Genomic DNA, 22,670 nt, shown 5'->3' on the forward strand with positions numbered 1-22,670 from the left:
GGAGTTGTGTAGCTAAGGACACTTAGGCGCAGGGAAGAGAAGAAAGAAGCCTAAAGTCACAGGGCTGGCAAGGGACAAAGCCCAAACCAAAACCAAAATAGAGATCTTCTGCCATCACTCCTCCGACCTGTCAAATATTGGAGGCTGGTTTGGATTATGGTTTTATTTGGAGGAAGTGGGTTCCTGTTAGGTTCCAGAAATATATCCATCATAGAAACAATCCATGAAAAAAAAAAAAAACCATGGCGGGAGGCCTTAGAGGAAACGGAGGGTCAGTGAAAACTTGAGTATGGTGAAGGCCCTAAGGACTCCACGCCTGACCTGCTAGTTCCTATTCCCATAGTCTTTATTTTCCACTCTTAGCTATATTTTGGCCTGAGATGATTTGCGACAGTATGTTGGCTCTTTGAATTTAAATAACCATTGGTTTCATTTACCATCTAACAGGAAAAACACGACTAGTACCATAAAGCCTAATAGAGGCTACTAGTTAAAGTGGCTTCGTTACTGAAAACAAAGCTGACTTAAAGAAGTAGACTGACTACTCACGGCAGAGGCTGAAGTGGTGGGGCGAACTCAGAGGCTGCTTCACGGACCTGTGACACTTGGGAAGAACTGTGCAGGAAGTCTGCAGAAGGGTGGTGATAACAGGGGTCCTGGGCAATCCATCTGAGAGCAAGCAAGCTGGGCAACCTTCTTGCCCTTTGGTAAGGGAAGACCATAGCAAGAGATCCCATTAACTCTCATACCAAGTTTTCCTCTGTCCATGGAACAGAGGAAAGTAACTCTGTCTTAGGGAAATCTTTGATTGACTCACCCTAGTAAGAAGATTATATATGCAAATCACAGGCCCCTGCCAGATTTGAGGCACTATCTTGATTTGTTTTTTTGCCTCTAAAATGTGTCTGGTTGGTCCTCTCTTCCCCCACTCTGCTCTGCTGTGCCAGCACTCAGGAACACGTGGCTGTACTGCAATTTCTAGAAGGGAAGGATCTTCCTAAGGGTGGTTCCAGCAGAGGGGGTGGAGTCAAGACTGACCCCCAAACAAATGCTGATTCTACTGCCTGTGTTTCCTGCAGCCCCCTCTCTTCCTCTGGCACCATTTCCACAGGCCCCTCTCTTCACCCCCCACACTAGCCATCAGCTCACGTTCTTCAATCCATCCAAACTCACTGAGGAACCAAGAAGCCGGCAACACTGGTCACATCCAAGAGGATTGTTTGGGAATTGAGAGACAAGGGCAAGAAGATATTTTGGGTCTGTAAAACTTGAATTTCAAAACAAGAAGGCACTGCCTATTCAATAAAAATAATAGAAGTCAAGGTTACTGCTAATTCTCTCAGAGAAATATCAGAAAAACTCCCTTTGCTCAGTCCTTTGACACTTTTTTGGGCCCAGGCTCTCAATATGTAAGTAGACCAGCCTGGAAGCCATCAGCTCTGGACCACTGTCTCTGCTTCCTGAATGCTGAGATTGAGGTGGGAGCCACATGCCCGGCTCAGCGTTTTGCTATTCCTGTGTCTGATCCTTGTGCGGAGATCATACTCATTTTCTCTAGCTTATTCCAGTTCTAGGATCCTTGCTACTGGTAAGCACAGGTCTGACATCTCTAATGTGCTATTTCTTATGGTCCATCTTAGTCTTGTGGAAGGAGTCCCATTTTACTGATGTGGACGGCATTCCAGGGAGGAAGCAACTGAACAGGCCTTACACAATAAGATCTGTAAGGAACTCTGGGCTTGTGCCTTGCTGCTGCAATTACCACATTCATCTAAACTCATAATTTCTGATGGCTTTTCCTTGACTTGACCTGAGAACATATGTTCTTCAATAGACATTTTCAAACTCGAAGCCAAACCAATAGCAGGAAGAGCAGTCCCATCTCAGCTTCATAGATGGCGGCCTCTCCTGCCACCCACTGAATGGCATTCCTCTCTCCTCTGGAGGCCACATGATACCCAACCTCCCAGGGCTCAGCACTAGCGAGTCAACTTTGTACAGATATTCTTTTTTTAACTCAGTATGTAGACATGATGACCTTGAACTCTGATCCCTTGACTGGCCTTCTGAATACTGGCTTAGCCATCTGCCCCACCACACCCCATTTTTGCTGTGCTCCGGATTGAACCCGGACCTTCACGCATGTTAGGCGAGCCCTCTACCAACTGAGCTGTATCTGTGGTTCCCCCCACACCGATATTCTAACGAGACAACTCCGCAGCTGTAAGTGCATTTGTCTGGGATAGGGGGGTCACTATTTCAGGGCCTGAGGGGTTTCTTTTAGCCTGTGCAGCTGGTGTCTGGGAAATGGAGAAGTTTGTCATTCCCTGAGTATGGGCAGCACCCGGAACTTGTGCTCTTGGAGGTCCCAGGCGCAGAGAAGGAACTGTACTCTGCAAGAAGCCGTGGAATGATGGTGGGGGTTGAGAAGCAGATGCGGACTGTGTGCTTGTCAAAGCAATGTTTCTTCTTCAAAATAGGTCTCTCTCATCCGCTGTCATAGCAATGCAAATAAATACCTCACCCTGCCAGTTCTCCTTTTTAGCAACCGCCACCCAGGAACTCGGCTTCCTCTGGCGGAAAAGTCCTTGGGAAGTCACCAAAAGCCCCCTCTGACTTCTGATAAGACTGCCTAAAGCAACTCCAACTATCTTGTAAGGTTCCTAGGGTCCCTTCTAACACCTCCACAAGATGCCTCCTCACCTTGATCTTTAGCGTGACACTTTCTCAACGCTCTTCTGTTACGGTGGCCACCCCCACCTCCAACCCTAACTGGCACCCAGAAATGATATCCATTCAAGTCAGGAGCTCCTCTTGATAAAAAAAAAAGTGAATGGATGGGAATGGCGGAGGCCTTGATGACCTCAGCAAACCTGGCCTAGGCTATGAGTTCTGGCGGTGACTGCAAACCCTTTTCTGGCTAGCATGCTACGTTCTCTTGTTTGCCAAAGCAGTCATCCTTCTGCAGCCCGCTGTATTCTCTTCAGCACAGCGAAGCTGCTTGCAGACTCACATCCAAGACGACACCAGAGGGCAGAAGGCGGATAGGTGGTCAGACTCCAAGAGACTTGCCAGAGAGCAGAGGGAATTATTTAACTACACACGCGCCCTTAGTATAATTAGTCCTGAGGTCTACCTCCTGGAACCCTTCCAGACATGAATCCCAAATACCAAGTCTCCTTCCTTCTACCTCGTCTTACCTCTGTCCCTTTCCTGACACTTTGTCCAGCTGTAGTACTCTTGCCAGGGGGAAGAAGGCATCTGAGAACAAGGGAAGCGCATGGGTGGCTGCCGCTTGCTGATAGCTCTGGAGGGAAATCCTCCCCTGGCTCACAGACAAGAACCAGACCTTCATCTGAGAATTAAAGAGGCGCTGCCCATAAGCCGGAACCAGAAAGCAGAGCGGAAAGAGGCCAGGGTGTGCCCAGGGGAGGGTGACAGAGTTAATGTCTCCAGTTTTGCCCCTCAGCCACTACCTCCATTCCCTGAGCTAGCCCATACAGACGGCTGGCAAGTTTCCTCTCGCTATCAGTCATTTGTGAGGCATAAGTTGCGTCTGGCATACTTACCGACATTCTTCCTCACCGGCAGCAATGGGAAGCACTGCAAAAGAAACAGAGAAGAAATCATGGCTTTGCAGGAAGAGCATGTCAAAATCGAAAGCGGGCCAGTGAGATGGCTAAGCTGGCAAAGAGCTTGCTGCCAAGCCTGATGACCCGAGTTTGATTCCCAGAACTGTCACAGTAGACGGAAAGAACCAATTCCTGCAAGTTGTCCTCTGATCGTCCTATCTGTGTTGCTGCACATATGAGTGTGTGTGCATGCACACACTGTACACGCACGAGAAATAAACATATACTAAAAAACTGAAAGGGCTCTTTAAACTAAGCAAGTGCTGTCGGCCCATTTTGTGGAAGGACATATTGAGGCCCCCAGAAGAGAAAGATAAAGTAAGAAGAAAAGTAGAGCCTACAATCCCAGACTCCTCTACCTACTCCACACTACTTCCCCTACTCCACTGAGTAATTCTTCTGATTCACTTCTGTCTTACAGAAAGAAGAGTGGCCCATGTAGTTCATGGTACAGTTTTAATGCCTGATGACACACACAGATTGTCAAAGAATTAGGAAGCATCTATTGGCACAGATGTTGAACGCTGGGCAGGCTAGAAGTAAAGTTATTTGGTGGGAATAGAAATACTTAGAACTGGAAAGGCCAAGCTGAGGACAGCCCTCCTTTCTTTGTGTGACACCAAGTAACGTTCACAATCTCTTGAGTATTCATTTCTGAATACTTCAGAGCAGGAGAGTAAAAATCCTGCCCTGACAGGTTTTGTGGGAAAAAAATAGATATAAAAATATTTTTCCATATGTAAAAAATACTTTGTGAATTCATCCAGCAAATATTTACAGAACACACCATACTAGGTGTTAAGAGTATAATTGCCCTCTAGACAAACGAGGTCCAATGGCAGACACTTCTTAGTGGTAGGTGACAATCAATAAGGAAAGAAACAAGGACATTTCAGGCATCACAAGCTCCAAGGAGAAACAAAAACCAACCAACCAGCCAAACAAACAAACAAAAACCCCACAAGCTACATACAGCGTGACAGGAAGATATGCGGGGTGCCGCTCCCTCCCTGGAGCTGAACTTTGAGCAGTGACCTGGGTGATAATGAATTTTCTAGGTGAGAATCTGAAGAGACAGAGAGGTAACAGCCAAAAATCCACAGGGCTTTGAAAGGCACACGTAGGTGGCGGTTGGGGAGCAAAGAGTGCACTGATAAGATCTGACCGCCGCCTTAAAAGGCTCATTTGGGCTGCGGCACAAGGAGTGGGTCGCAGAGCCGTAGAGGAAGCAGGGAGAGCTACCAGAAGGCTTTTGCAGGTTTCCAGGCAAACAATGTCAGAAGCTTGGGCTAAAATGATAGTAATCAAGCTGTTCCGGAAAGGAAAAAAAGGAAGGAAGGAAGGAAGGTTTATTTCTCAGAGATAGCATCTTCTTGCTTGTTGTGTACTTCGAGCAACCTGAAATCCACCCCAAGGTTATCAGGAAAGGGGCTGTCTGTGTAGGTGCCTGTCTCTTACCCTCAGGACAATGATGAGCACATCTGATACGCTTAGGCCCCGTGATTCCCAACCCTAGGAAGACCTGCCTCCATCTTAGCTCACCCTGGAATGGCTCCAGGTCAAGTCTGTCCTTGAAGAGCACATTTGCCCACAGAAAAAGGAGGGGATTGGAAGCGTATCCATTTTAGTGTTCACTGGTAAGTCCATGGAGGATGTTAGTGAGATAGACAGAAAGTTCTAGAATCAGAGAAACATGCTCAGAGAGGTAGAGCTACGGAAGTCTCCTGAAAAGTTAAAAATTGGAACATATAAGGGAGCCAATATAATGCTCACTGGTGGGCAAAAGGGAACAGAAGAACAAGAACGTGAAGGGGTGGGAGAAAAGGACAAAGCAGCGCCTTGTGGGGTCCAAAATGTGACAGTTCTGGGAACGCAGGAAATGCACTAGCAGTTAGGAAAGACGAGCACTCTGCAGTCCTATCCTAGTCTGTTAAATCCCTTCTCGCCTATCCTACTACCAGCCCAATTCATCATAGGTATAATAAAAGTTTGTTCAAAAGATAATTGGATGAGGGCCTGGAGGTACAGACCTATAAAACTAGCTATTCAGAAGGCCAAGACAGGAACACAAGTTCAGTGCCTACCTGTGCTAGGAGTCACTTCAAGGTTAGCCTGAGCTATGTAGTGAGACCCTGTCCCAAAATCAAAACATTGAAAAGAGAGGGCTTGGGATACAGTGCTCTCCACCCCTGGCCCTCCCCAGTCCCCCAGACTTGGTGTCCTGTGGTTCAGGCTGGTTTCACATCCGTGATTTTTCTACCTTCACTAGTGAATCCCTTGGATTCCAGATACCACATCTACCCCCCCCCCACTTTACATTTGCCCTTGATCCTGATGTTAAGCTCTGTAGAAGAAGATGGGGCACGAACATCTGCATGCTGGGGTGGTAGGCTACAGTGGAACTTCTTCCTGGCTCCAGGTCACAGAGCATATTCCTGCCAGATCTGGGAGACCTGAACCCAAGAACCATAAGGGCGACATTGATAAAAGACAGTCACTCTGATCTGGAAGAGGTGGTGGACACCTAGAAATCCAGCAGTCTGGAGACTAATCAGCAGACTTGCAAGGTTGAGGCTAGTCTGGGTACACAGTAAGACCCCTAAAGCAGGAAAGAAGTGAAAAGGGCAAAGATTAGCAGCGACAGCATCTTACTCAGCAAGCCATTGGTTCATAACGTGTGTATTCATTTCTTCATTCATTCCCTAAGTGTCCGCTCAGGACTAGGCCCTGTGCTGGATACTCAGGGACTGATACAAATCAGACAGGTTTCCTCCTTGCCTGTGAATTCAAGCTACATGTGGAAGCTGTCGCATGTTGAGAAAAGAGCAAGCCCCTTCACTGCTGTAAAGCACGCGCTTTCTGGACAGAGACGAGGGAGTCATTTGTTGGTGTTGGGAGTGGGAGGGTGCTTTCTCGTAAGGCCCTTTTCAAAGTACTTGGCTCGGGTCTTAAGGCAGATAAGGGAGTGAAAAAGCCAGACAGTCAAAAGGAAGAGCATTAAAAAAAGGGCAAGCTCGTATCCAAACAGGTTGTCTGAGAAACTGCCTGTGGTCTGGCTGGGGAGTGGAGTGTCAGATGTGACCAGATCAGCCGATAGGGCCCCATCACAAAGGTCCATGAAAGTCTGGGAAGCCTTTGAAAACAAAGGAAGAGCACACTTACATTCATGCTGTAATTGGCTGTTGTTATGTGGTTGGTTTGGTCTGCTTTGTTTTGTTTAGTTTGGGGCACTTGGCACACTTTATTAACATCATTAGCCATCAGAGAAATACAAAAGAAAAGTCGAGTCAAGATTTTGTTTCACCCCAACTGTCAAGAAAACAAACACTAGCAAGGATGGGGAAAGGGTCCCTTAGGCACTGATTGTGGGGATATAAGCTATGCCAACCACATGGAAATCAATGTAGAGTAAAATTGATTCATCATATGACCCAGCTAATCCACTCCCAAATATTATATGTGATTTATCCTTTGTGTTGTTCACATCATGCTTCCCTATCCCACCCATCCTCCTCCCGGCCCCCAGAATAAAACAAAATAACAATTTAAGGGAAAACCAAAGGGAGAAAGGTAGGGATCTGCTCGTGGAAGCTGCTATGTGACACAGCGAGTCACGCAGCAAACCCGCTTAGCCATACACTTTTAGACACAGGTGTTCATCGCAAAGACTCATTGTTCAGGTTCAAGGTCCCTGGTCTCTGCTACACTATCGATGCTGGGCCCTTACTGGGACTCTTCCTGGATATCCTGCCCTGTGTTGTAGAGATCTTGTAGCCCTGGGTCCACAGGACCCATGGCATCCCCAGTCCCCACCTTTGTGCTTCAACAGGTTATAGGTGGAGGGGATGTTGGGGTGGACCAACCCACAACCCTGGTTCTGGGCCTGGGTAGTTGGCCTGCCAGTTCTCCCCTGTCCTCACCACCAGGGTGAGCTCTCCACCACTGCCCTTGCTAGTTCACCCTTGCCGCGGTGAGCAGGGAGTGCGGCCAGATCTCCAGATCTCTGCTTTCCCACCCTCAGGCTTCTCCCATAGCAGGGCCCTGCGCTACTGTGTTGCCCAGGCAACATTTATAGGCCAGGACAGCTCTCCTGCTCTTATGACATCACAGCCAGCTCCTCCACATGCCTCAGGTACTGATGGGGGAGAGGGCAGTCCAGGGGACATCTCTCCCCTTCCCATGCTACCATATGACAGATGAGTAATGGGGACAGCTCTCCCATGCTCACAGATTCCTCTGGCCTCACCCACACCTCTGCCCTCAGCGTCAGCTCGGCTGTGCTGCCCAGACAACGTGCAGGGTCCATTTTCCTGAGTGCTGCAGTGGCTAGGTGAGAGGGTCAGCTTGCTTGTCTGTCACAGGCAGCAAGGGGTGAGGGATAAGGAGGTGTGTCTCTCCCCCACCCACACCGTCGCATAACAGATGAATAGCGGGGACAGCTCTCCCATACTCACAACTTCCGGGCTGGCTCACCCACACCGTCGCTAACAGGTTTGGCTCTATCGTGCTGCCCGGGCGACGTACAGGGCCCGCTTTCTCGGGTGTTGCAGTTGGTGGGTGCAGGGACGGGTCTCCTGATCTTATGACCTCAGAAACAGCTCTCCCACCAACCTGAGGCATTGATGGAGGGTGCGGGAGGCTTCGTTCCCCCCTCCATGCGGCCGCAAGCCAGATGAGTAATGGGGACAGCTCTCCCAGGCTCACAACTTCCGGGCTGGTTTGCCCACACCTCTGCCAACAGAGTCAGCTCTACTGCGTTGCCCAGGCAAGGTGCAGAATTCACTTTTCCCAAGTGCTGCAGCTGGTATGGAGGATGGTCAGCTCCCTTGCCCACCACAGGTGGCAGGGGCAAGGCGAGGAGGGCATCTTTCCAACACCACCACATGGCAGACGCGGAGGGACAGGGGACGGGGGAGGTGGTGGCCAGATAGCCCAGTCTCACACATTAAGGGAAGGAACAGGGCCCCCTTTAACCAGTACTGAAGATGGTAAGGGAGAGGGTCAGCTTCTTCTGTTCAGGCATCAAGGGGTGAGGAGTAAGGGGGGCATCTCTCTCCCACCCACACTGCCACATGACAGACAAAAAGTGGCGACAGCTCGCTTACGCTCACAACTTCAGGGCTGGCTCACTCACACCTTCACTAACAGGGCTGATTTTCTCGTGAGGCCCAGGCAAGGTGCAGGACCTGTTCTCCTGAGTGTGGTAGCTGGTGAGGGGCAGGGACAGGTCTCCTGCTCTCATGACCTCGGGACCAGCTCTCCCCCCTGCCTGAGGCACTGATGGAGGGGCATCTCTCCCCATCCATGCTGCCACACACGGCAGATGAGGGGTGGGGCTTAGGTTTCCCACGCTCACATTCTCAGGGTTGGCTCACCTGTGCCCTTGTCAACTGGGTCAGCTCCATTGCGCTGCCCAGATGAGGGTGCAGGGGGCCTGCTTTCCTGAGTGCTGCAACTGGCAAAGGGCTCGGCTCCCTCAATAGCTGGAGGCATAGGGAGGTGGTACCAGCTATGCCCCTCAAAGCTGGCTCATGTGCATCTCTGTCTACAGGGAAACCACTACTGTGCCGCCCAGATGAGGCAGAGGCCCCTGAGTGCTACACCTGGTGAGGGGTCAGGTCAGGTCCTCCACCTGCTGCAGGTGTTGAGGGATGAAGAGGAGGGCACCTTTTCCCTCCCCCATGACATCACATGACAGACAAAAGGGATGCGACCTGTTCTCCTATTTGCATGCCTTCGGGACCAGCTTGCCTATGCTCCTGGGAGCAGGGTCAGCTCTATTGTACTCTGGAGGTGAGATACAGGACCCTGTCTCCTGAGTGCTTCAGCCAGTGATGGGCAGGGCCGGTTTTGTACAGCCCTATCCTCTCTGCTTTCATCAGGGTCACAGACCAAGTCATAACCCTTGGAAGCAGCCCCATAGGCAGAGAGCTAGCCCTGGGTGGCAGTGGGCATCTGTGTCAGCCCGTTCCTCACCTCCCATGCCTCTTCAAATCTGCCTCTCTCCCATGCACGTGGTTCATTCTGCCTCTGCCTCTGTCTCTCTCTGTCTCTGTCTCTTTCTTTCTCTTTCTCTTTCTCTCTCTCTCTCTCTCTCTCTCTCTCTCTCTCTCTCTCTCTCCTATATCACCGTCCTGTACTCACTCCTGCTTGAGTCCTGCCCCTGCCAGCCACATGGCATGGCAGAGTGCTAATGTTGTATCTCATCCAGGGCTAGCATCCCCAAACGGCTCCTGGTTGAGACCTGAGATTACAAGCATGAGCAACTATTTGTTCATGGTTTTGAGTTTTCTTGTGTCTGTTGGTTTGGAAGCTGGGGACTGAACCTAGAGCCTCACAATGCATGCTTGGTTAGTGAACTGTGTCCCAGTCCATAGTTTCATACTTCAGAATGTGACCCTAGATCAGTGGTTCTCAACCTTTGGGTTATGACCCCCATGTGGCATCACATATCAGATATTTACATTATGATCCATAACAGTAGCAAAATTTCAGTTATGAAATAATTTTATGGTTGGGGATCACCGCAATGTAAGGAGCTGTATCAAAGGGTTGCAGCATTAGGAAGGTTTGTTTTCTACCTTTCTGCTCTCCACCCAGCAACCCCCTTCCTGCTTATGACTTTGGCTTTCCCCTTTTTAACGTCAATCTATTTCTCTCTCTTTTTTTTTCTTTACGGGAACTCTCATTCTGTTGCTCATGCTGGCCTGGGGCTCATAATCCTCCTAACTCTGACCTCCAAACACTGGAGTATAGGTGGATGCCCCTAGACCTGGCCAAGATTCAGCCCTCTTTTTTTTCCTGTCTGGTCACGTTCTTTTCTATAAGACCACAGGCTCTTTGGTGGCAGGGAATGCATCTTTCTTTGTTCATCTTTCCTTCTGCAAGTGTACTCCAGTACCTATTAGACTTCTCTAGGGAGACGTGCCATTCTCTTAGAATCGATCAGATTCAAGGCAAGATTCACAGTAATGGAAGATTTCCTCCCATACACTCTAGAGCTGCCCTTTGTTCTGTTTCTGATTTTAGGGCCAGCATTCAGTCAGCTGCCAGGCCAGGTACCTAGATGTCCTTCAGGAACCCATTTTCATTTCCTCATCCTCTGTCCTTTCTCTGGCTTCTACCATGTTTATAGTCCATTTGTTTATTGATTCCTCAGACCTATCTTAAAGGTCTCTGCCTTACTACAGCTCTGATCCCTCTCTCTGGTTCTGCCTAATGCCCTGCCCATCTGAAGATGTTGTTCCTGTAGTCGTGAGCTACAAATTAGCTCCAGTACTGAGAGTCCTCCCAACAAAGAAAAATAGGAAGAGAAATAGATTGATGGAGAGACAGACAGACAGACAGACTAAGTGAAAAGGAGAAAGGTGGTTGCTGGGTGGATGGTAATAGTAGGAAGGTCTGAGATAGTTTGCATAGAAACTGCAAAAGCTATCAGCAGGCTTCATCCAGACCCAGAGAACTCTCAGCCATATGTGTGAAACCAAATTCACTGCTCCTAGCACCGTCTCTGGCCAGCCTACAGGCCCTCCACAGTCCCTGCCATGCTATCTGAGGGGAGACCTGGAAAGTTGTTGTTTTGTCTTTTCACTGCCTGGTCTCTCGGCTTCCCGCTCCACCTTTGTCGCCCCCCGCCATTCCGTCACCCCTGATCAACCCTGTGCTACAGACCCAGGCCTCAGGCCACAGTCATGAGAGCACGTTCCTCACATTCCAGCCTCCCCCAGTCCTCTCGACTTGGCCACACAGAGCCCTATTCATGGCCTGGCCCGCCTCCCTTCACACTGGGACCTCACCACCCCCAGGCCAAACCCCAGTTCTTTTGCCACCACAGGGAATGGTTACTGTGGAAAGCAAGCTCTCCTGGCCCCGCTAGAGCTCTAGGTTCATGCTACCAAAGTCTTTCAGCTGGGAGATGGGTGCATGAATTTGACAGGCCCTGTGTTGTGTGTGTGTGTGTTCGTGTGTGTGTTTTGTATACTATACTCAGTAAACTTACTAGGGCTGGAATGGGTGCTCAACTGGGCGAGGCTCTCACTGGATATGAGTGACTGAGACACAGGCTGGGTCCTTAGACAAGTTCAAAGTTTAGTGTGGCAACAGCTGGGTACATGGTAGATGGCATGTTGGTTGGGGCTGGACTGAGCTCGTTACTAAATCCTACATTGGAACACTTCTGTCATGGCTCCACTTTTAACCCCATGCCAGTGTCCTGGCAACATGCACTGGTGTTCAAAATGTAATGTCTGCTGATAGTGGAAGATCTAGATGTCGGCAGTGGAGAGCTGGTTTTAAGAAGGACACTCTAGACTTCACCTTGCACCTTTGACTAGCCAAACCTCTGCTGGGCCTCCACCTTGCTGCCTCCTATAATGACTGGGCTCTAGCAATTCTTCCCCTTCCGTACAACAGAAAGAGAAGGACAGTTCTAGTTGGCTGAGAGCAATAGAAGAAATCCTTCTAAAAGGCTCTTGTGGAGCTCCTTCTGAGACAACCGCTCCCTTTTTGTTTTTGAGACAGAGTTTCACGTAGCCCAGGCTGCTTTCAAACTCACTATGTAGCCAAGGATGTCCTTGTATTCCAGACCCTGCTGCCTCTACCTCCTGAATGCTGGAGTTGCAGGTGTGTGTCACCATATCTGGCTTTGTGCCACACTCTGGATGGAATCCAGAGCTTCATGCATGTTAGGCAAGCACCAGGAATCACCAGAAGACCCATCCTCCTGTCTTCTCCTTGAGACTGCTAGTTGTCCCATACGAGCTTGGAGATTATGGTTTCTCAGGAGAACTGAACGTCCGTTCTTATCCTTAGGACTACTGTGACCTCCTGTTTAGTCACCCACTACCCAAAAGACTCCCTGACCTATAGCCTCGGGATCACCAATCATTCTACAAGGCACCTTCACAAATGCAACCAGTAATTTCTTCTGATTTGGCCACACCCCCCACCAGTTCTGTTAGGCCTGCCTTCTTCCTCCACCCTAACCCCTCACCAGGCCTTCAGGGCTGGCTCGATCCCTGGCTCCCCACATTTTGACCCCTTACCCTCAGTTCATCTCCAGTCTCCCTCCACAGTGTTGCCTTAGCAGGCTAACAGCCAAGTCATGGATGAGAGTCAGGGAGAAGCTGCAACCCCCAGGGGTTCCCTAGATAATCTCAGGAATGTCCTGTCCCAAAGATCTGACTTTCCCACCAGTCAACACAGATGCTCCTTCCTGCCAAAACCTTGGGAATCTTTTTAGGATAAGCAGAGCAGCCTTAGAGGAGCAGGGACCTAACAGTGTTTCCAATGCGAGCCGAGCCTCTTCTCCAAGCCCTGAGCTGTGACCAGAGGTGGGCTGAGAGATTTGGCGACATGAAAACTAGGAGACTGCTTGAACAACTCACTCCCTGAAATCCAAGGTGATAACATCGGTGTTTCCTATCATCCTTTCGCTTCCCCAAGATGCGGTCAGCAATAGGCTCCCCAAAGTCAAGGGAAGAAAGGACTGGCAGGGCTAAGTTTTCCGTGTTTCCTAAGAGAGACAACTGAGGGCTCAAGACCGTGAAGAGTAGTAAGTCTTCTAACTTCACATTGATTCATACTTACTGATCACCGACTCTGTGGCAGCCTTTTTCACACGCCGTTCCTACAATCAATTATGAAGTAGGACGTGTATCCCTCCTCGTGTTGTAGATAAGGAAACTGAGGCACGGGGAAAGATAAAGAGGCAGAAGCTGGGTGTTTTGCTTCCCTTTACATCACTGTCTCCATCATAGCCACTTTCTGCCCTCCAGGTCTCAGTAGGTGATCCAGCTCAGGGCAGAGGGAAGGTTAGAGAGGTTTGCCTATGGCCGGCCTCGACTCCATTCTCTAGGTACACACCTTCTTTTTGTGTGTTGGAAGCCTCAGCCTCAGAGGCCACGGGCCCAGATGTATGCTCCCTGGCGTCAGAGGCACAGGTGGCCACAGAACGGTTGGACAGAGAGATGGGGTTGGTTGAAGAACACCCTTTCCTACCCACCCGGGAGACCTCTGACTCCAAACCCCAGCACTGGCCATCTGGCTGCTGCTCCTTGTTATTGTCACCAGTGATTTGGAAACATAAACCAAACCCTGGCTTCCATAGCTTCCTGGGTCTCCAGCTGTTCTCTGGCCCTAGGGGCTACTGGGAGGAACAGTCACCAATATAGGCGCTTTTCCTTGAGCATGGGCTCCATTCCTTCCTCCCAAGGGAACTGGAGTGGAAATTGCTGACATTTTTAAAGCAGTACTTTATATTTCATTTGAACTTGAAGTTTGTGTGTGTGTGTGTGTGTGTGTGTGTAAAACTCTGATAATGAAAGCATCAGAGTAGAAAAGACTCAGTAACCAACCCAACCTTCAAGTTTTGTAGGCAGAGAAATAGGGGCCTGGATTATATATGACCACCACAGACTTTGGAACTAAATTACCTGGATTGAAATGTCCAAGATGGCCATTATGTGGTGATCCACATAATGGCTGTGTCCTAAAATGTCCAGGTTTCAGTCCAATGAAGATGATAGTGATGACAGTAGTGTTTTAGAGTGTAATAGTTATGATACACTGAGCTAATATACAGGAAAGACTTGCAACAGTGTGGACCCTACAGGGTGTACTTTATAAATGCTAGCCAATAGTGGTCTGAGCCTTCTTTAGTTTTTAGTCTATGGTCTTCCCCATTTCTCCCCCCCCCCCAAAGTCCTAGTGTCAGGTGCAGACTTCATCCCACAGCCATATACGCTTGCCCACATTTTGGCACCAAAGAACCTAAAGACAAAGTCGTGGATCAAATAGACATAAGGATTAACAACATCCTTTTTCACTCTAAATACTTGCTCTTTCAGACTGCATCATGAGCATCCAAGTGGAACTTCCACAGGAAAGCTCCAAGGTCTCAGGCTAAGTGGCAGAGCACTTGTCCAGTCTATAAAAGGCCCTGGGTACCTTAGCAACAAAACTTTAGCAACATCTTTCGTTCTTATTTATCAGCATCATCTCCACCCATCACCATTTGCTCCCAACTCCTATATCCAGGGGGGCGGGGGAAATGCCTGGATCTCTACCTCCTTCTTCTCCTGCTTCCAGCTTTATCTTCCCTGGAATTTCCGTGTTATTTTCATCAGTAGACCAGTCCTTTAGATCTGGTTCCATGTGCCAGGCTCTTATTTACCAGTTCCTTGGCAATTCCATTAAGGAAGTGACTGGCCCACGAAGGCTGATTGACTTAGATATGGCAGTTAGCCATTGCTTTCTTCCCTGCCCACTTGTCTCCGGAAAGCTTTCCTGAGTACAGTTTCTCTTGAATTCCTTCTAGTCCAAAAAACTTCCCACCACCTATTTCTTACTTCAGTCCATAAGCCCTTGACTCCAAACTCTGGGGCCTAAGTCAGCATTAGGGACTCACAATTAACTATGCAGGGACAACCCACAGTATAGTCGTTCACACAGGTTGAGAGTCAAAACCCACTACTCAGCTGATACAATTGACTTGGCTGAAGACCTCTGCTCAGACAGCCCAGGAGTGAACTCTGTCTCTGAGACAGAGAGCTTTGCCCTGCTCCTTTAAAGCAGTTTTCTCATGACCTGAGAGTCTATGTCATATTTTTTTGGATTCAATCACCGAGAGGTGACTCCATACACATAGCTTATATGTACACATTTATGTAAACATACACACACTCACCAGAGACTGGTTTATTAACCTCTGGAATGCAGAGACGGGATCCAGAAGTCCTTTCCTAGCTCTTAACATTTGTATACATTTGTGTATACTCAAATTCTCCACATTCCCCTTGCCCCTCTCACAAGCAGTCCACAGTGCATGCGATTGGTATCTGTTTGTAGAGATAAGGGCAAAGGAATGGAAAAAGCAGAGATGTCCTGCAAGATAGGAGTGGAAATACTGAATCATTGTCACACATATGCCCCATATCCTTCCAGGCCGATTCCCAGAAGAATGAGATGCTACGAGTTGGCATGGGACAGAGAAGGCCTGGCTTATGAGCAAGCATATAGGAGAATGTATGTGTGCACATGAGTTCAAGGCTGTGTGGTGACCTGGAAAGCTTACTGTCACCAGAATGGCTGCTCAAATGGCCACATAGAGCTGGTTGCTGGTCACCTATCCCAGGACTTAGAGGCTCACACAGGTAGATTGCCATGAATTCAAGGCCATCCTGGGGATATATCGTGAATTCAAGGGCAGCCTGGACTTCACAGTGAGACCTAAACTTAATGGAACGAAACTAAACAGAAAACGAAAGAGCAGCCATTTAGAAGTCCGTGTGTACTCAGGAGAGGAGAGAGAGAGCATTTACACAAGAGGGTGCTGGAGACTATGCACCTGGGTGAATTTGGGAGAGCCCCATGCACGGATGCACTCAGTGCATGAATACAGTGTATGACTTCAGTCCATGAATATAGCGACTGGGCCACGGCTTGCTGACCCGTGTTGGACTACACCTGGCTGGCTAACTGCTGAGGGCCTTCCCAGTGTCCAAGAGACTTTTTCTAGCCATGATTTCTTCAACTACTGCAGACTGCTTGTGGGTAGAAGAGAGTTGCTATCACATGCGAACATATGTGCACGGTGCATGTATGGGTAGAATGTGGAAAGACACTCCCACCTAGCACGATCATAAAATTTTACCAGATAGAAGCTGCAATTGAATTTCACAACACAAGTAGGGAGAATACAGCATATAAGAGAGACCTCACTTGATCAGCCTGTGTCCTGACTCCATCCATGAGCTCGGGCACATCACTCCTCTCCTGGCCCCAGTTTCCTCATGAGTAGTTTGGAAATAGATGACTTCTAAGGGCCTTTCTATAGCTGATACTATGTAATTACATACTTACATTTTAAGAGGACGAAAAGGACCAGACAATAGGACAATGTAACCGTCTCAAAGTCACCCAGAGATGATGACAGAGATGGAGCTCTACCTCTCAGACTAGTGTCCTCTAGGCACTGGTGTGTTCTACTTGACAGACAGAGGCCTCATGCCTGGGCTTATTATGCACACAGCACCAAGCTAGGTGCTGGGAGGGAGCAAAAGGTCACAAAGAAATGGTTAACCCATCAGTATGGAGATAGAGTCTTATGCATGCTGATTGCACAGAAAGGTGGCCTTATCTACCTTCCTGGCCCTGCTGGCTTCAGGGGAGACACATTATAAACTGTATATTGGCCTTGTTTCACAATCACATGCCTTTGCCTAGGCTGCTCCTAACTGAGAGAAACCCAAAACAATTCTAAGACTTGGACTGGCCCCTTGTACCTCTGTAGTATCCTTTGCTTCTGAATCGCCAGCCTTCAGTTCCTAAATGAGTCAGTTCTGTCGTTAGACTAAAGCAGGGTCAAAGTAGAGAGCTGAGGGTTAACAGTGACAAAGGATTGGACAAGATCTGAGACCCTAATCCTCACTCTCTAAACACAGAATAAACCCTGCCCTTTGCCTTGCTTGCTCTTAGTGCACTACTTGGAAATCCGCTTTGAGCAGGACAAGCTCACTGAGTTTCTTTGCATTGCCAACACTGTCAATATACTTCAGGACTGTAGGTTGTGGCTCAGAAAGCTCATGTTCTAAGGTGCACAGCCAAAATGCATGCATGAAGGTTTGTGGTAGAACTTACACCCAGTTTGTCTGCTTTTCTCTTCCTCCTCCTCCTCCTCCTCCTCCTCCTCCTCCTCCTCCTCCTCCTCCTCCTCCTCTTTTTCCTCCCCTTTCTCACCTTTTCAGCCGATCAAAAGCAAACCTCATGGAGTATGGAGTTACTGGGGCTTGGCTTCCGTATCAAGGCTACAAGAAGGCAGGATTAGATGCCAGTTGCATCGGGCTCTACACAGCCATGGGTCACCTTCAGGCAGCCTTTTCACAGCTGTGCGACGGTGTGTGGGGAGGCCTGACTCTGAGAACAGCAGCTTCCTCAGAGCAGGCTGACAGATCCAGAGCACCCAGCCTTTGACTGGCACCTTAAAGCAATAGCGTTGGAAAAGGGGACAGGAGGCTCAGGTTTAAGTGTGAATCTGGCAAGCTGCCTCTTAGCCCTGCGATCTAATAATGTGTCACTTTGTATATGTAAAGATCGCATGACAACAGTGCTCCTGCCTTCCCCGCCTCTGTGTGTGTGCAAACATTCTTACACATACATGTACATGTGCATATACACACATGTAATATTGTACTGTACTTAATTTTGTGGATATGCCTGGATCTGTATATCTTCATACATGTGCTTGGAGGGGGTATGTAGTTGTATGTGCATGTTTCTACTTAGTGTTTTTTAACCTTCCTGACATGGAGACACTTTAATATAGTTCCTCATGTTGTGGTAATCCCCCAACCATAAAATTATTTTCACTTCTAATTCATAACTGTAATTTTGCTAACACTATGAATTGTAATGTGAATATCGGTATTTTCTGATGGTCTGAGGTGGCTACTGTGAAAGGGCCATTTGACCCTGAAGGGGTTGCGACCCATAGTTTGAGAACTGCTGATCTACGTACTTGTGTATGTCTATGTGTATATGGCTGAATGTGCACACACGCACACATACATGCTGTGTTCATGGGCACATGCATGCATGGAATCATATATGCTTCTTGCATCTGGGCTGGAAACCTCTGACCTTCTCTTTTCATTTCGGTAGTCTAGTGTTTTCGAAGAGCCTGTCATGAATCAGGGGTGTTTGCTGAGAACCCTGGGCTAAAGAATACAAAGAGCTATGCAGTCAAGTGAAGTACCTAGCATGGTTCACTGATGGGGTAGCAGATGGGCCCTCTCAGGCTTCGAACCCTGAAGTCACCTTAAATTCACCTTTCCTTTTTCTTTATTATTCTACCCAACTCTTCAGCAACTCCTCCCTGCCCGTACCCAGCCTCGCGGCCATTGCAGCAATTTCCTTCCTAACCCTTCTCTCGCGTTGGTGGTATAGTGGTGAGCATAGCTGCCTTCCTAACCCTTCTCTCCACTGGGACCCTTCCATGTCACCCTTGCCTGCTGGGACTGCTGGAGTGCTTCTCCTAAACCCATCCGTTTAATTAGATGCCTACATTAGTAAAATCAGCTCCCCAGACCCTAAAAATACAGACCCTCAACTTCTAGATTTCATGGGTAAGAGTAAAGATTTTTAAACATATAGGGAAACAGTGTCACAATATTTAATTTTGCTGAAAACAGACAATAAAACTGTTCTCAATCTTATTTTGTAAAAATAAATATCGTTTGGACGGGCAGTGGTGGCTCACGCCTTTAATCCCAGCACTCAGGAGGCAGAGGCAGGTGGATCTCTGTGAATTTGAAACCAACTTGATCTACAGAGTGAGTTCCAGGACAGGCTCCAAAGCTACATGGAGAAACCCTGTCTCGAAAAGTCAAAAAAGAAAAAGAAATATCATTTGAACCATAACCCCATTGGAAAGGTTCAATAATTTCCAAAGAAAGATTATTTCATTGAGTTGAATTAATATATATATATATATATATAATATATTTACAAAAACTGCATTGCCTTTGCTTTTTCCCAGTTCTATTACAGATAGGCAAAGTTCTCACTAGAATACCCCTCCCCCCAGTAAAAGAAGACCATGGGCCCCCAGGTCAATTTCAAAGTCTTTGAGGAGTAACCCCATTTCCTACTCTCTTTGCAGCTCTCTTCCAACTCTTCAGTTGATCCCCACCATGAATTCTTCCCCTTCTCTCAGCCCGCCGCTACCACCAGCACCACAAGCGCCAGCGCCAGCCCCAATCCCAGCACCATCAGCACTAGCACCAGTACCACCAGTACCAGCACCAGCACCAGTACCACCAGTTCCAGCACTACCAGCACCAGCACCAGCACCACCAGCATCAGCATCGCCACCACCAAAACCAGCACTGCCACCACCAGGACCAGCACCAACACCACCAGCACCAGCAGCAGCACCATCGCCATCATCATCAGCTCATGCACCAACTTCCAGACTCTCCACCCTCTGCCAATTATTACTCCTGCATTTTCTGCCAAGGATGCCTGGGATTCCCTGCCTCTCTGTGTGGAGTGACAGGGCTGACGCATCTCTTCCTTCCACCTTCAGGCTCAATCCAGATGTGGCCTCCTGTGAAATCGTTCCAAGTCCCTCTGGGTGGACTGGAGTTTCCTTTCCTAAGAGCCCCAGCAAGTCTTCCATCCTATCTTAGAGTAAGGCCAGTTGCTCAAAAGTCTTGCCAGCAGACTGTACTTTGAGGAGCCATATTATATCAAGGAAAGCACAGACTTTAGAGTACAGACCCCAACGCTGCCAGCCACAGCTGGGTACTGGTGTATCACTTTGCCACTTACAATGTCTCCTCTACAACTATCAAAGAGGGAAAGTACTAGATAGTGAGGAAGATCACCCAGGTCTGGCACAAGCAGATTCTAAATACACATTTGTGTCTTGGTACTTAAAAGAAATCTTGCATTCTGCATTCCCATGGATTCTGCTGTGCGCCTGCATTTCCCGTGACCAGGCTAGCATAGGCCTTCAACAGACATATAGTGCCTGCCTACCTGTCTGTCTGCTTGCCTGCCTATGTAGTATGTGCTTGACACGCAATGACAGCTTGATGAACATCTGTCACGGTTCTCATTTCCCTTTGAAGGATACAAGCCACACCCTTTTGGCCCTGTGTAGCTCCCTGGTACCTGGGGCACAATAGATGGATTTCAATGTTAATAATAACACACACACCATTACGTATGTGGATGGCACATGCCAGGCATCATGCTAGAAATGTCACACCTTAGTCCTTCGTGTTTGCAAGTATTTGCTGCTATGTGACCAGGAGCAGCAGGCCCTTATTGTCCAAAGCTGGTTTAGCTATCTTAATTTTTAAAGTTGGGAGAGGGAAGTTCAAAGAGCTCATGTATCTTATCTCTGTGGGGCAGGCTTGGGAAGAGACAATCTGGAGACAAATTTTCTGGGGGAAAAAAAAGAGCCACCTCACTTACTCGTTTCCATAGAAAAGAAGTAGAAGTTCAGAGACTCAGTTAAGTGACAAGGGGTGAGGGTTGAATCTAAGCCTCTCTGGCTCCAAGAGCCTTAGCCAGTCTCAGAAGCTAACCAGGCCTTCCCAGCTACTGTGCAATGGGCTCAGCTGCCTGCTTCTCCCATGAGCTGGGGCCCTAGCTGGGCTGCAGCTGAGCAGACACTTACCTTGACTTTCCTGAAGCAAGCCCAGAACACATCCAGCAGAGGCATGGTGAAGTGAGCAAAGCTGCAGGGGGCTCAGCAGGACTCTGCTGGGCCTGAACTTTCTCTCTAGGAGGAAAGCAAAAAGAGCCCGGGGGCTCTGTGAGAGCCAGCCCTGTCCCTGCGCTCCATCAGCGGCGCTGGGAGGGGAGAGGCAGACAGCAGCAGCCTGCTCAGCTCAACAGCTCAACAGCAGGCCCCTTCGGGAGAGTGAAGGGAGGAAAAGACTGGAAAGAGGGAAGGAGGGAGGGAGAGAGACTGGCTACGGAGGAGGGACCAGGAGGCGGGTCACTGATTCAAACTCCGCACAGTTAGCCAGTTGGCTGGGCCGAGCAGCGGACACTGATTGAAATTCCCTGACTATCACAGGTCCCCAGCCTGGGTTTCCAGACTGTCTACTGGCTGACATGCTCATCCTGCCACCTGTACGTTGGTATACTGGCCAGCTTGCCTCCTAGCCTACCAAGGAACACACAAGCTATCCCTGGTGGCTCCAGGCACAGCCAAGACCACAAGCGAGCTGTAGAGAGTGCCGGACAGGGCTGAGGAGCAACTCCTGCTTAGGGACCTGTGAAGTTGTGAAGACGGTGGAAAGGGAAAGTCTGTGGCTTTGGACACCTTTCAGACAGGAGCTCTGGCCCTGCATCAGGGTGGTCCTTCTCCAGCCCTGTTCTAAAGCCAGCAATCTTGCTTTGGTCTGGCACCTTGCAGAGGTCATTGCCTTCTGGATCTCAGGGTTCTTGACTGGGCTGTGAAAGGCAGGGTTAGGGCTTTCATTCTCTGATATGACTCTTGTTATGGAGTGAGATTCAAGGCAAGACTGGAAAAACCCTATTGTGGACAATTACATCTCTCAGAATTCCTGAACTGCCCCTTGGGAGTCCACAGAAAGTCAGACCACACCCCCTAGACAGAAAAGGCTGTTTCATCCATTCCCCTGCCTCAAGGCAGAGCGGCTCTCGCCTAGCTCACATAGGTTGCATGTGTATGTTTTAATGAACAGCTTCTGAGAGAAGATGATGTCCCTCCTTAATCTGCAGCCATGCCAAGAGCCCTTCAAGTCCCCAAATCTAAACTTGAACCTTCTGGATGTTATGAAGTCAGTTCTAACAGCAGTAACGGAGCAGTGGGCAGTTCTGGAGGTTTTCTGGGCAGGAAGCCATTTAGAAACAGTGATCCTTCCGCACAGCACCCACCCTTCCCCAGACCTCAGAAGGCAGGGTGCCATGGCTGCTGTCCAGAGTCCCCTGGGGACCCCATGGCACAGAGCCAGGCTTGGGTCTCTGGGGGAAGGGCATGTCACCATGAGGCCCAGAATAACTTACTCTCAGTGGCCTCACTTCCCCTTCAGAAGCCAAATCGGTCCGGCAGAGGGCCAAGTCCTAGGACCCTGAAAGGCCCCATGCCTGCTTTGCGCATGCCTCTGTCTGCCTTTGAGGACTTTCTTTATCCGTGGTTTCTGTCCTGAAGTTTATTCAGAGAGTCTGCTCCTAGATATGCTTACAACTTACCTGTGACCCTCGCTTTCCCCGTTTATGTACTGAGGAGTCTGGGGAACTCTTCCCCCACCCTTTCCCCAGCTCTAGTCTGAGAAGTAGCTTAGATAGAGATCTGCTGGGCCAGGTCAGAAAGATAGCAACAGCTAAGACGAGTGGCTCCTTCCCAGCCACCTCCAGCTGAGTGCAGGCTTAAAGGGAGAAGGTCCACTGCATGGCACGGCAAACCAAGGCACAGAGAAAGCATCTCTTTGAATATGGACCCTCTGTCCCTCCAACTAGAAGCCTGAGCATGGACAACTAGGCAGCAACTGCTATAGG

General features: G+C 48.9%; 1 protein-coding gene across 1 annotated transcript in view; it reads right to left on the reverse strand.

The window, feature by feature from the left end:
- Stard8 (StAR related lipid transfer domain containing 8) overlaps positions 1–21,055 on the reverse strand; it is a 77,149-nt gene extending 56,094 nt beyond the window's left edge. Inside the window, exons 1-2 of the mRNA XM_050119710.1 lie at positions 20,818–21,055; positions 3,570–3,603 (exon numbers count right to left, since the gene is read on the reverse strand). Of these exons, the coding sequence (XP_049975667.1) occupies positions 3,570–3,603; positions 20,818–20,862 (79 nt within the window). The 5' untranslated portion in view covers positions 20,863–21,055. The remainder of the gene's footprint in view (positions 1–3,569; positions 3,604–20,817) is intronic.
- Between the last annotated feature and the right edge of the window lie 1,615 nt (positions 21,056–22,670).

Source organism: Alexandromys fortis, unplaced genomic scaffold (assembly GCF_014885135.2).
Source record: "Alexandromys fortis isolate MF-2015 unplaced genomic scaffold, M_Fortis_MF-2015_v1.1 scaffold_155, whole genome shotgun sequence".
Taxonomy (NCBI): Eukaryota; Metazoa; Chordata; class Mammalia; order Rodentia; family Cricetidae; genus Alexandromys; species Alexandromys fortis.